Consider the following 15,059-nt stretch of genomic DNA (forward strand, 5'->3'; position numbering starts at 1 on the left):
AAATTAGTGTTTATCCTATGAAGAGCCAAAAAAAACCTAGAAATGGTTACTCAATTCAGGTTGACTTCCCTGCTTTCCCTGTAGTCAGTGTCCCTGCTCCCTGGCTTGTATCTAACATTAATTCATGCTAGGTACTTTAAATCTGCCTCAGCTACTGAGTGCAGCCAATTCCTACATTCCAATGGACACTCCATAGATAGGGAGGACTGTACACACACACAGAATTTACACTTCTGTATTACAAATTGTGGATGCAATTTAAAAAATTACTAAAAATTTTAAAAATCCATTTTGCTCGAAGTTGGAAATTACTATTCTTGACGTCATAAACATTGTACTTTTTGACTACATTGGGATATTAATATGATGGGAAAGGACACAATCTCTCTAGATAATGGTAAGCGTATTTGTATTTTATTTTTTTTATTAAATAACAGCTTCTCTTTATGGTAAATATGCATTATAAAAAATGTCAGCCTAGTGCCAGGGAGAGGTATATGAAATGCACTAAATGCTAAACCCGGGATCCATAACAAATATACAAAGCTTAAACTAACATGTAAGTCATATTTATACATATAATAAAAATTAAAGTTGATCCTATTTAAACAAGAATTTTGGGATGTACCCCCCCAAAATCTTCTGATTATAGTATATAAAAAGTGAACCCCCTGATTTTTGCATATCATCACAGAAAGCAAATTGCTAAACAATGAACTGCAAACAATGAAACTGATACACCCTGAGAAACAGAAGCCGTAACTATAAATTACTGGACTCAATCATGTTCAGTTACCTGGTCTGAGTTATGCAGGAGGTCAGACTAGATCAGTGGGTCTGGCCTTAAAATCTATAGATTTAGGGCCAGATTTTTATCGCTATTTAGGAACCTATTGATGTAAATAGTTGCCAGTGGGATTTTCAGAAGTGCTTAGTGATTCCACTGGGCGCCTACCTGCATTTTAGGCAGCTTAATACCTTTAAAAATCTGGCTCCTAATTCCTATTTAGAGCATGGCCTATTTATGCCATTCAGCCAGTATAAAAGGGCCGCAGTGTAAACCCAGCCTTATGAATGCGTAAGATGGGCTACCAGCTACTGGCAGGGTTACCAAAGCTAAATAACAATGTTAAAAATGATTGCCTCTGCCAGCATCCCACCCAAGCTAGGGCTGTTTAACATCATTAAGACCGGTGGAGCTGAACTGATGTTAGCAATAGTGGGAACTCTTTAGAAAATAAGTAGATAGGGACTGAGTCAGTAATACAGAGATCACAGGTCCCTAATGGCATTGAGTATATGAAACAGGATAATAGACTCTTATGTCTGTGGAGTAATGGGACGATTATTCTGGTCCATGCCATGGTGTCCCAACGAGGTAGCAAGGAGTGTGAAGGTATATCACTGAATGGATAGTCGAGCCACTTCCAATACTTCAGACATTAATTCCCACTCTTCTGTTGAGTTAACAGTCCCATTAAAATCAGATTACCGCAATTTTAGGGCCTAAAAGTGCAGTGGAGTCAATGGGAGTCTTTCTATTCACTTTGATGGGCTTTGGATCAATGAGAGAATGACAGCAGCAATGAACTGGCAGGATGGTATCGGTAAATATATGGCAACTGCACCAATGAAAACTCAGCTCAGATTCTACCTCCTCACTGCACGGGAACACTAATAGCACTTATTGGGGTTATAAAACTATCCTTTGTCTTCCTTCATGGGACTTTTTCTGCATAATTTGGGGAGTGCGGGGGTGGAGGAACTTACCAAGTCAATTAATCAACCTTAAACCATGACACAAACTCTTGACGCCTTACTTTTGGCTGAAAATACACAAATATATACGAATTGGTTTTTAAGTGTCAATGCCTATATTTAGGACATTCCCAGCAAGGCTATAATGAGACTGTGTTTGAAGGGTTCAGCCACTGCAGACTGTGTCATTAATTTGAAGTTAGTTAAATTAACAACATTTAGGACTGGCATGTCAATCTCAGTGCTCCAGGAAATTGCACCTTGAGGCTACTCACATTGCCAATTTTTTTCACTGGAGAGCGTATGTGTGTGCGTGTGTGTTGGGATTTTTTGCCAGACCCTCAGTGTTGGTACACCTTTATTGCTTTTCTATGTCCACAGCACTTATATTATCATTTATTCTGGCCTCCTTTAACCTTCCCATGAGATTTTTGCATCGTGTAGCTGCTCAGTGAAAAGAGGGAGTTTGGATTTTTTTTTTTTGCTTTATATTTATTTGTTTATTTTTCTGTCATGGTTCATGACTGAGGCTTTAAAAAAAAAGTGTGACAGCATTTAGAGTGCATGATTGACTGCTGAAGCAACATTCATTAACCATGACAAATCTAGAGGAAAACACAGTCTTGAGTGTTCTAAACAGCAGTTAAAAAAAAAAAAAAAGACTAAACTAATTTTTCATTGACCTCATCTGTAAATAAATGCAGTCTGATGGCAAGCAGGGGCAATCATAAATTAGTATTCATTTCCTGTAATTAATGCAAACATGCCTATGAACACAGAGAATATGAATATATAACCACCTCATTTCCATTTCAAAATATGCCCACCAAATTTCCACTTCACTTATCTTGATTTTCAGTTTTTCTGATTGAAATAATGGTGAAGGCTTTCTCGATAAAAAACCAAATCATTGAGTTTTTGTCCCCGAGGATCTAAAGTCGCTGCTTGAAAGTGAAAAGCGAAGTGTCGCATTCAAGGCTCCATGGAAAGGCTTTCAGCACCTCTGTATTTGTCTCCATTGTTCGAAGCTGGCAGTAATCGCTGTTTTACCCTATTCTGCCCCCTTGCCACACTTCACAGCCCCTCCACATTCCTTCCTATATTTAGCCTTCCCTGTTAGAGTGAAATCCCCTCCACCTGCATGGCATTTGGGCTCTGGAGGCCTGACCCAACACCCAATGGAAAGACTCCCATTGACTTCAATGGGCAGAGGGATCTGAAGGTAGAACTCCCACCTGCCCCTTAGGCAGCTAAGCATATATAAACTTGACCTCTCGCTGGCTGCCTCATTTCAGAGCCTTTCTGTGCTTCAAGGTACCTGTGCCTGACAACTCTGCCCAGTATCTCCACCCAGCACAGCCCCTGGCCGTCATGCCATCACCCTTTTCTGTCATGTGGCTATTACGTGTGAGGCTCAGAATTCTTTGTTTCCTCTCCCCTTCCCCCCCTCCCCACACTAGCAGCAGGGGTCCAGCAGGAATCACACTACCATTAGCTGGGTCCCCTTGTAGCTACCCTGCCCTAGCTTTAGAGAGGACACAGGTGACATACATCCCAGCTGCGTTACTTGGATTTCTGTGTGGAAATCCAAAAGCAAAACAGAGAGCAACAACTCCCACTACCAGATCCACGTGGAGCTCTGTCCATGCAAGCCCCAGCACAAGCTCATTCTTCCCTTAAATACCGAATAGGCAGAAGGATATAGTGCAGCCCCTAGAACATTTACATTAAAAATGTAAAGCAGGTTGCTTGACTTTCCCTGATCTCAGAGTCCACTTTGTGCTATGTAACCATCTCTCTCTCCTCCACTGATTTTATTCGTCATTTGTGCAAAACTAAGTAGAAATAAAATTAAAATGCCCAGTGGTTGCTGCCTGCAAACATTCTACACCTTGCCAAGGCCTGACAACTGTAGAGTTGAATCTTGATGAGGGAGATAAGATCAGATCATCCTCTGGACCTTGGAGCAATGCCAGTTTACACCAGCTGAGAACCTGACCCATAGAACCTTCCCTCTCAGTCCTGGTATGTTATCAGATATGCTCCACACTTACTATTTGCATGGATCCAGGAAGGTCTGTCACCCTTTGCTGGTTTCACAGAAGGTAGCGAATTCTGAAGATGTTAGCCGATTGCGGTAAGCATGGCTATGTGTCCCAAGATGTCCACATGAAGAATGATCATACTTGGAGGAGAGAGGCTGCATGCCAGCTTCCGAAAGCAGAGCCCCAGAAACGACCTTTCTTCAAAAACCATTAGGATGTCAGAGGCGTGGAGTAATTCTTTGCTCTTCCCCTTGTGGTTGTTAAATACCTGATGGCGCTTTTCACATTAGTAAGTGGGGTTATCCTTGGACTCCGGGCTAAGCTCCAGCCATGAGACTAAGGTTTGAAATGAAAACATGTACACATCTATGTATACACATCAGAGTATCCCTCTGCTTTTTTCCTGATGCAGTATCCTGAGCTGTTGGACTGTTTTTTTTATATAGTGGAGTAGCTATCGAAGCTACTTAACACCCAGATCTGGTCACTTTTGCTCTTATGTGGGGTGCTTTTTATGTCACAGCAGATTAGAGTCCTGTCCCCATATGACATAGGTTTGCATTCTCAGAGATGCCTTGGTCCCTTTTTAAATGGTCATTGCAACTTGCTCTTTGGCAAGGTTGGTTCAGATCCCATAAAAGACATAGAAGAGCCAGTAGCCTGGCTGTGTCCCTAAGCCTCATCGTCCCCAGCATTGCTAAGAGCTGTGGCTTGTCGTGGTAAATTATTTCTGATGAATAGGGCCCCTTTTTTTTGGTCCAAGGCAATTAAGGCTCTGATGTTAAAATCAGACAGCTCTTGTGGAAAGTTACTGCACACCGTAGCAGGACTATTTTTGGTGATTTCAGGAGTCCTCCTCCTTTATGCTATGTGCTGAATTTTGATCACCACCTGGATCTGCCACTTTTCCTCCCATGCTCAAATTAAACAGCTTTGCAAATAATATTTTCTAAATTGCAAATAATTTGATCAAACTACCCTAAATATTTCAGAACAAGAGCAATTCTAAAACAGTTTGCTCCACTCAAATTCACTAGGCACTCGTGGCGGTAGTTTGCATTACAGTAGTGCTCCGAGGCCCTGACTGAGGTTGGGACCCATTTTAGATTTAACCTCTGTAGCTGTCATTTTCTGTATGTTTATACAGCACTTATGCGGCCCAGACCTGGTTGGGCTGTCAGCACTACTGCTATATAAATGTAAAATAATAATAGTACTAGACACTGCACGCACACACACACACACACACACACATGTTCAGAGACAGTCCCTGCTTATAAGACAAGGCAGGCAAATGAATTATTATTACCCTTCTTTTACAAATGGGGAGTTCAGACATAGGGAGACTAAGTGAATTGCCAAAGGTGATTCTTGAAGTCTGTAGCAGAGCATAGAACTGAATACCGATCTCCTGAGTTTTACACCAGTACCTTAACCACAAAGCCATCCTTCCTGGGCTTCCAACAGCTGTTTCTTTTGACCTGTAGATATTTGTGAATTTTATGTTTTGTCCATAGTCGACCACAGCTTTTTGTTCATTAGAAGCATATGGGTTTTTATGACCAAGTCAAACTGAAAACCGGGTGGAAACTGAAAAGCTTTAATTGTGGCTGTTAATCTTTTGTAATAATCTGTCAACATGAAAGAAAAGGATATAGGGTAATTTTGGTTTGCTTAAGACACTTTCAAGCATATGATAAATACCGTGAGCTTAAACTTCCTCACCTTACTCATGTCTCACGTCTCATTTAAACAGGACAGATCCTCAGCTGGTAGAAATTTACATAGATCCATTGACTTTAATGGAGCAATGCCAGTTTACACCAGATGAGCATCATTTCACTTCAGCAGGGCTACTCAAAGGATGGAGAGGATTTGGCTTTAAATGGGTTGTGCTAGTGTAAGTGAGGGCAGAACTTTATCACTCCATCAAGCAGTCACTTGCATTCCCCTTTTCTTGGCAGTTGTTAATATGGAAAGCAGGTCAATGCATCTGAGCACCTTGGTCCAGGAAGCCCAGCAGCGAGTGAGTGAGCTGTCTGCACAAGTGATGAGTGAAGGTCTTAGTATGGACGACACAGACAAAGAGAAGCAACTAAAAGCGTGGGAGTGGAGATACAGGCTATACAAGCGCATGAAAGCAGGCTATGAGCATGCCAGTAAGTAGTACCAAGGTGGGGTTATACACCTAAAAGGAATATGCTTTAAATAAGAATAATTTGCACTTGTAGAGCAATTTTTTCTCTACAAAAATGCTCTAATCAGTCCTCCTGATGCCCCTGGGAAGCAGTGAAGGTTATAGGTGGGGAAACTGGAGCACAGAAAGTAAGTGACCTGTCCAAAAGTGGAAAGGGAGTTGGTGTTAGAATTTGAGAGGCCCAGTTATTCTGACAATTGCATGAGTGCAGCTTCTACAGAATGGGAGTTGTGTGCTCAAAACTGTTCAGATAATCAGACCCCAAAATCCCTGGTACAATGTCTAATTCTTGCATCATTAAGCCGCACTCCTTTTACCTTTCCCCTGTCTCCTTCCCTTTACATTTTCCTTCCTTCCAGGTTTCATTTAATGTGATTAAAGATAGTTGTAAAATAGGGACATTTGAGGGAAAATGGGGGGAAATTCAACCTTTCTATCATAATTTGAGAAAAAATGTGAACAATTCTGTGGGTGGTGAAACCCCAGAATGAAGTTTTCACACAGAAAATTGTGAGAAGTTAATTCTATATGTTGGTATCGACAAAATGAGCCAGTTTAAAAAATGTGGAACTTTTTAAGCCACTCTAAATGTGGTTCTGTGCAGAAAGGCATACTGTGGCCCTTGGAGAGGAGTAGAGTAGAGATTGAAGTTTCTGTTTGTATAAGCATTTAGATCTTTTGGCTGTAATACATTCAGTGACAAACAATCATTGCCATTAACATTTTTAGAACCACCTTTCTAAAAATCTGTTTGCAAATAATTATCTTTATCTAAAGGGTTTTGCACACCAAGAATACTCCTCTAATGTATTTATGGTGTTCTCTGAGTTAGGATATGAGGAATACTACAAATGTAATATGTAATGTTCATTACTTGCAATGACAAAATTGTAAATATATTAGGCCACATCCATAAGTGGTGTCAGTCAGGGTATCTTCATTTAATTTAGTGGTGTTACACTGCTATAACCAGTAACCAGCTGAGGATCTGGCCCATCAGCCAGCATGTTATGTTACATGACAAGAGTTTGCTTAATGCCCTTATCCTAAATCAGATGTAAAAAGTTACATAACTATATGATCTTCATCCACACCTAGCATGACCTCAGAATCATTTGCATGTTCAAAGGGATTGCCAGTTATTCCTACAAACAATAGGTAATTAATTTGATTTCTGGACTGAATTACTTTTTGAACTGATCTATATGCTTTAAAGAGACTTCATGCCACAATACGTTTTAGAATGACCATAGTGAAACATATACAATGTAGCTGTTACAACCTGGGTGATTTCTAAACCAGAATAATGTACAAATGTTTTTGTGTCTTGTGATACATTTGAATCTGCTAGTGAAATCTTGATGATTTAATTAGCTCTTTATGTTAGTTTTTGTCCCCTTTCTTTCCTCCCACCCACCCCCAAAAGATTTATAGGGGCTTTTCATTGACATAATTAACATTATCCTGTTTTATTGGGTTACATGGGTACAGGAAGATATTTTTAACCCAAAGGAGCTGAAAACCATGATAGAAACAAATGGTGTCTGCAGGATATTGTTAGTTGGGGTACTAATTAAAATGTTCAAAAGGCAGGGAACACAAACACTTACGAACCAAAGCTCACAATTGCCGGGTGGTTTTCAGTTGGTTCTTTGAAGACACACAAACGTTGTTTGAATAGGATTTGTTGTGCTATGGACCTGATGTTTTTTCTTCTCTCTCAGGAGCCCCTGAGGCGCCAACCAATGTCTGTTTCATGGTAACAAGCAGCACATCACTCACTGTCACCTTCCAAGAACCTCTTAGCGTCAACTCGGCTGTAGTGACCAAATATAAAGGTACTGGATTTGGACATATTTCATTTACCTTTCTTAAGAGTGCACAGAAACGTTAGGGCTCAATCACGAGCTGTTTACTTGCAGAAAATATTTTGCTCTAAAAGCCTCATTTGGATAGAAATATTTCATTGGTTATCTGTGTATACATGAGAATGTTTTGGATGGGATTCCCTAATGAGACAGTAAGACAAAAAGACAGTTCACGTAGACCATTATCCATGGTGCCTTGAAGTTTGCTTGACTCATTGTGGTTAGAACATGGGATGAGCCAGCTTGAAAACATCAGCTAGCCTATGGGGCCTGTGGGCTTCTTAACAACCCTGTGTATCCTTGCCCATGCCAAAGCCACACTGCCATCTCTTAAAGGAATGCCTCTGGAAGCTGAAGCTGCTGGGTGTGGCTTCACACAGCCCAGCTAATTAGCTGTTCCAGTGCCGCCACATAATTCCTGGAAGAGTATCACATTAGGGGTGGCACCAGTTACAGTCTTTAAAGTGGAATGAACAGAGCGAATACCTTTCTCTGAACAGTCCTGCTAAACACTCCGAGCATATGCAGCTCATCTGCATTGTTGTAATGAATATTAAATACAGTTCATGAGGTTGCGCAGAGGGGCTTAAGTATTTAAGACTTCTTTTTTTAAGCAAAGCAAATCTATTTTTAAAGCCATCGGTGTGTTCAGGTGGACTGTATTAAGCTTCATCCTGAGGAATTTTAGAAAGGGAAAGCCTCATTTTTTCTTTGCTGGAATATTTCAAGTGAAGCCCATTCTAGTTCCTAACCAGATTAGTCCTGTACACTTACACTAATCATGCTAGTAGCGGTAATACTCTACAATTCCATGGGACCTTTCATCTGAGGATCTAAAAGCTATATGTAAACAATTAAACCTCAGTTAATTAAGCCTGGCCCACACATTCAGCCTGTGTCTAATTTTTGCAGCTTCTTCCTTTACGACATCTCCAAAATCCAGCCTTCCATATCTGCCCACACTACCAAAACTCCTGTCCAAGTCCTTATCATATCATACATTGAACACAACAGGTCTTCACCTTTCTGACAGGTTTATAATGGTCTGCAAATTGGTTAAAATGAAATGGAGAGAGGCTTAGATACCTAACTGTAAGCACTTTCAAACCTGGGTGCTTACAGTTAGGTATCTACGTTCATATTTAACACCTAAATAAGTAGCCTGGTTTTCAAAGGTGCTAAGTAACCATGGCTCACATCAACTTCAAAATTCATTGTCAATGTTCTGTCCAGACACCCAAAGTGGCCTCATACCTGATTGTATTAGAGGAGAGTTAAATCACCCATATTTCAGCTAGCTAGCTGTGCAAATGCGACGTAGTGATTTATGAGCCCAGACCCCATTTTTCAAAAGTGACTTAGGAGCCTTCGAATGACTTCCACTGATAGTCTCCTAGGCACCTAGGTGCCTACGTCACTTTTGAAAATGAGACAGGACCCTAAATCACTTAGATGCATTTGAAAATGTAACTTGATAGGACAAAACTCAAATATACCTAACATGCAGGGGGCCAATGAATCTTGTACAAGTCATAACTTCACAATAACATAAATTCCCAAGTACAATTGATTAATTTTTTAAAATATTTACTTTCCAAAGGTTGTGTGATATTTTCCCCACAGCTAGTTGTTTAGTTTGAATCTGTTTTATAGCCTCTATCCTGGGTTCGGCAGGTATGAAGGCAGGAAAAATGTTACCCAACTTGACATAACTTTCCTAAATCTGACTAGTTCACACTCTAGTGCCTTCATGCTTTGAGTAATCCACACTGCTACCTGTTTTATGCTTGGTCAGAATGGCCGTGAATTCTACCAGGATGTTCATTTTAAACCCTTTATCCCAGGAAACTTGCCTATTTAAGGTTAGATGGAAAGAAAGAGCATTAATGGGTCATGTTGGTGACTTGTGGGGATTAATTAAGCACAATATATGGAATTGTTTATTACACCGCAGAGCAAAATTCTTTGTGTTAAAATGAACCTTTCAAAAGAGAACTCGTGATTAGAACCAGGTAAGAGATACTGTTCCCATAAAGATAGTTTGATAATATTAATTGAGGATCTTTTAGCCAAAAGTATGATCCCAAATTCAGCAAACCACCTAAGCACATACTTAAGTGCTTTCCTGATTCAGGGCCATAACTAACACACTACTGTTAGGAGAGATAGCAGTCTTTCTCCTCCTCACTACCAAACTCTAATAATGATTAGATGGATCTATGGATTATTTTGGATAAGTATCAAGATTAAAGTTGCTTCAGGTACTTAGCATTTTGACAAGCTGCCAATACCCTCTTCATGTCATTTCTTTTGAAACGTTTGATATGTGGCTTGAACCTGCATTGTGGAATAGTTTTTTCCCATGTGCCCATTTGTTCAAAGTGATTCAGACACATGTATCATAACATTATCTGAATCCTGTGTGCAGGATTTTCCTTGTTAATTATATAACTTCTAAATAACAAAGGACAATAACATTTTGTAGTCTCTTTAATCCATAAAACCAATTTATTTCAAGAGATTTAATTTAAGCACACAAGGTAGCTGGGTGTTAAGCTTGGGGTGCCAGCTAGGTGCCAGTTCTGTGATTGCATTCTGCCAAGCCATTTCTATAAGGAGCTGAGGTATTCTTTACTTCCTACCCTGGACTGCCATTTAATGTTATTGCCACCATCCTAATGGCTCCTTTAGTTTCCCTCCAGAGAAGGCTGCCTTATGTCAGTGTCTGAAGTGAAATGATTCCTATGTATATAGTAATTCAGTAAAGTGTTTTGAGTCTTGAGACAGGCATGACATAAATCAATAATAATAATAATAATAATTGTAATAATCATCTCCAAGCTATAGAGAAATATTTGTATCAGTTCCTGAAAGACCCCACCCCAGCAAAAGGGATATTAAGGATTACATTAACTCATCAGGAAAAAATCTTGGATTGACTAATCATGCCCTGAGGACAAGCTTTGCACCTGAACCTGAAAGCATTTGGACTTGCCTACACCGTATAAACCACTTTGCACCAGTAAAAACCCCTAATGTAAATGTACTGAGCTGGTGTTAAAAAGTGAATTGCACCAGCACAGCTTCCTCCAGCTTGAAACTGGGGTGACTCACGTTCGGGTCAGTTATTTTGACACTGAGGCGATGTGTCTACACTGGAGCTGGATGGGAAACCGTTTTCCCATGCCACGAAGATTTTCAAGATATAAAAATATTTTCCCATCCCAAATCAGGATGAAAACGTCAAAATCTTGAAAATTTTCACCAACCAAAAATCTGGGGGGAAAAAAAATCTTGTTCCAGGTCAATTGAAATGTTTCATTTAGATTGCTCAATCATTTCATTTTTTTTATTCTAATTAAATTTGGAAACAAAAGTGTTTTGAACCAGAAAACTGGAATTTTTCTTTTAGAAAATGTCAAAATATTTTTTTCAAAAATATACTTTGAGTAAAAATATTCATTGAACCTGACTCTTTAAAAGTTTCCGCTTCAACAATTCAGCGTATTTCAATAAGTAAAAGGTTTGATTGAAACATTCCTGACCAGTTCCAGCCTACACTACATGTTTGTACCAGCGGGGCTACATTGGTATAACAACACTGTTGCAAAAAAAAACCCACAAAACCATTACACCAACATAGACAAGACTTTATTCCTCACTGTTGTCCCATTGGAGCCTGGAAGTAGGACATTCAAGAACTGTTGTCTTCAAGAAGTAATCCTTTTAATGGGTGTCACCTCTCTCTCTTACACACACTCACATGCACATATCAATTTAGTTCAATGAAAATCACTTTTCAACATCATTAACCAAAGGTAATTGTAAAGATTAATGTGAAATTCAAAAACTGCACTGGAGGAAAAGTATTGCCAGTCTGGAAAAAATGCTACTTCTCCTTCTTGTTTGTTTATTTTTGTTTTAAGCCTGTTTTTTGGTGGTGGTGGTGGTTGTTTTCCCCCCTACATAGATGTAATTTCGGGCATACATAATCTCCTCTTATTGCACAGTGTTACTTTATGCGTATCTCCTGTCAGAAGTACTTGAAAATCCCCAGGCATCAAGATAAACAAGAGCATGTACAATATCAGAAGATAACCACTGAATGAACCACCAATGAAAAATTACCATGAAATATAGTCTCAATATATAACTCTGAGTTTCGTATATCTTATTAATTTTAAGCAAACATATGTTAGACAAATACATTTTATTTTGATGAAAAATGTGAAGCAGCTTATGTTTTTGAGTTTAGTTATTTAGCTAACGGACCTGAAAAATTCAAGCTGTAGTAGGAAACAGAGAGAGATTCTGAGTCACCCTTTAACTGAGCAATTTGAGCTGCTCTACCATCTGCATGAACGTAGATCCCAATGCCCGCACGACAAGCTTCACAAGCTGTTTTTCCAGTAGCAGTATTTGCCTTTAACAAGGTCTTACGAGGTTCTCTTGGTGGGTTTTGAAGTAGCTTCCCAGCCTGACATTGAGCTGGGGGGATGATGATTTGTTTAGCCCACCTGATCCCCTGTTACTATTTTCTTTTTATTCATTTTTTGGTTAATCATTTTACACATTTCTGTTTGTCAATATTCCCCCACTCCCTCCTAGGATTTCTGCCTGGTTGGAAAGTATGTTTTTCTTTTATGTCAATTTTGTAGCCTTAAAGAAAAAGTCAAGCAGTCATGTTAGATCAAGACGAGGTGGAGGAGGAAGAAAGCATCTATTGCTTGCTCAATTTTTGACCAAAAAATTATTCCATACCTCCTTTCCTCCAGGGCAATTTGTGGTTCACCTCAAACATTTTTTGCATTAGTATAATTTTCTTTAATTACCTCTAAGTCACTGGTTCAGCCCAGGTCAGAAGTGACGTGGCCAAAACTTGTTACCATCTAATGGCTGGCTTGGTGTCCTGTGTGAAGTGAGTTTACTGGGCTCAGCCCTGCTCCAAGAGAAACGGGTGTCGCTATTACCAGCACAATCGATGCAATTTGGCACCATTGTTGGAAGTCTCAGCAGAGGGAATTGAATGGATCTTGGAGACTAAAAAGCCATTTCATACTTAGAGGAGAAACCCTTTGAAAGTCAGAGTCTGGGACCCCCAGCGTGGCAGAAGGGGGAAGCTTGCACAGATTGGCTTGCATTGTACACGTTGTATAAATAAATAGAGCTTCATTGACCCAGGCTCTCAATCTGTTACCCTTTACAAGCACTAAGGGGATGATCCAGAGCCCACTGAGATCAGTTGGGGGTATGTCTACAGTGCATTGTAAATCTGGGTCTGTGGGACCCGGGCTTGTGGACTTGGTGTGTCCAAGCCCACACCTGTGCATTTTATACACTACACAGACATTCGGACTCGGCTCCATCTACATTGCAAAATGACAGGGCTGGACCTGAGTCACGCTGGGACTTGGCTCTGACCTATCCCCCAAGCAGGGTCCTAGGACCTGGGTCCTGAGTGCTTGCTGACCCCATCAGACTGATTTGTGTGTGGACAGAAGGGTGGTTTGGGCTCAAACCTGAGTCAGAGCTTGGGCTTAATGTGCAGTGTAGACACACCCTAGCCTAGGAGTCTTCCCTTGAAAATCTTTACTTGAAAAATCACAGTTTAAGATTGTAAAAAGAACGTAGGGAGTTTTCCTGATCCATCATATTTTATTCCTGTGAATGATCTATACTCTCATTGACTTCTCTGGGTCTACACACACACACAACCTCCCTCTTGTTCTTTCTCTTTTTATATATATATAATATAAAGTATGTATGTCTGTGCAGGTAATCCAGCGCACATATGCAAACAGTTTTTGTAAGGCTGTATTTAATTTGTCTATCAGTAGAATTTGCACATGTGCTTTTTTTTTCTTTTACATATGACACATACAGCTATTTTTCACATCTCTCTCTAATGACAGCCATTCCCATTAAATGTTGTCACTCAGGAGTCAATCAAACACACATTCTTCAGCTCCTTTTGACTCCAGTGGGTGGGAGCTGAGGGTGCTGACATAAACTCCTACGGTGTGTTTACACTGCAGCTAGAAGCCAGCCTCCCAGCCCAGGACCAGACTCTCACTAGCAGGGCTCAATCTACCATGCTAAAAATAGCAGTGTGGACATTGCGCCTTTAGTGGAGATTCGGGCTAGACACCCAAGCTCAGGCCCAGGGGACTGGGACGGCTTGAGAGACTGAGCTCACACCCAAGCTGCGATGTCCACACTGCTATTTTTAGCATGCTAGTCTGAGCCTCTAACTTCCCAGGTTGAGCAGTGTAGACATGTCCATAGGATCGAGCCCTTACCAAGAATTGTGATGCTGTAACATTACGTTCTAATGAACCTTTTATAAAGTGCTGCAACGAATGCTCCAGTGTAGACATGTCCATAGGATCGAGCCCTTACCAAGAATTGTGATGCTGTAACATTACGTTCTAATGAACCTTTTATAAAGTGCTGTAACATTACGTTCTAATGAACCTTTTATAAAGTGCTGCAACGAATGCTCCAGTGTAGACATGTCCATAGGATCGAGCCCTTACCAAGAATTGTGATGCTGTAACATTACGTTCTAATGAACCTTTTATAAAGTGCTGCAACGAATGCTCCATCCCAACTTGAGTCTACCCACAGCTTCATGGCACCATATATCCAAATTGGTCTTTATGCCATGTTTGCCAACCATTCGAAGTATTTCTGTATATTTTAAAACTTTCTTTTTCCTTCTATCCCCAAATCAGTTCTTTTCTGCATTAAAACTGAAAGAGAATACATTTCTTTGTAACATATTCAAGTTCATGCTGCAGAATAGGTGTGGTCTGGTATTTTATTTTTACAGTAGTTCATTTATGGCATTTTATTAGGTCTCATGGGCATTTTATTTGCACATTACATTTCGGTAGCTAACAAGACTGTGCAACTTGATTTCTATTTTTATGCCCAGCAAGTACAGAAATGCGTACATGTTAAAACAAACCTTTCTATTTCCAAGTCCTCTCAGCATTTGTACTCTTAAACTTTGGGACTAGTTTAAAGATACCAGAGACAGATATGGCAATTTCCCGCAGTATTCTGGACAGCCTTACTGAATTAAGTTTAAGTATGTTTGGAGTTCATTGTAGTAAAAATGCAAAAGTTGATGTGTTATTGCCAAAATACCATAAATGAACTACTGTAAAAATAAAATGCGGTGTTGTG

The 15,059-nt window shown here is 40.0% G+C and overlaps 1 protein-coding gene across 9 annotated transcripts in view; it reads left to right on the forward strand.

Moving 5' to 3' along the window:
- ANKFN1 (ankyrin repeat and fibronectin type III domain containing 1) overlaps positions 1 to 15,059 on the forward strand; it is a 275,486-nt gene that overhangs the window by 192,242 nt on the left and 68,185 nt on the right. For all 9 annotated transcript variants that reach the window (XM_039501569.1, XM_039501570.1, XM_039501567.1 and 6 more), the window contains 2 exons: positions 5,768 to 5,962; positions 7,725 to 7,838. In XM_039501569.1, the coding sequence (XP_039357503.1) occupies positions 5,768 to 5,962; positions 7,725 to 7,838 (309 nt within the window). The remainder of the gene's footprint in view (positions 1 to 5,767; positions 5,963 to 7,724; positions 7,839 to 15,059) is intronic.

This window comes from Mauremys reevesii, linkage group 15 (assembly GCF_016161935.1).
Source record: "Mauremys reevesii isolate NIE-2019 linkage group 15, ASM1616193v1, whole genome shotgun sequence".
Classification (NCBI taxonomy): Eukaryota; Metazoa; Chordata; order Testudines; family Geoemydidae; genus Mauremys; species Mauremys reevesii.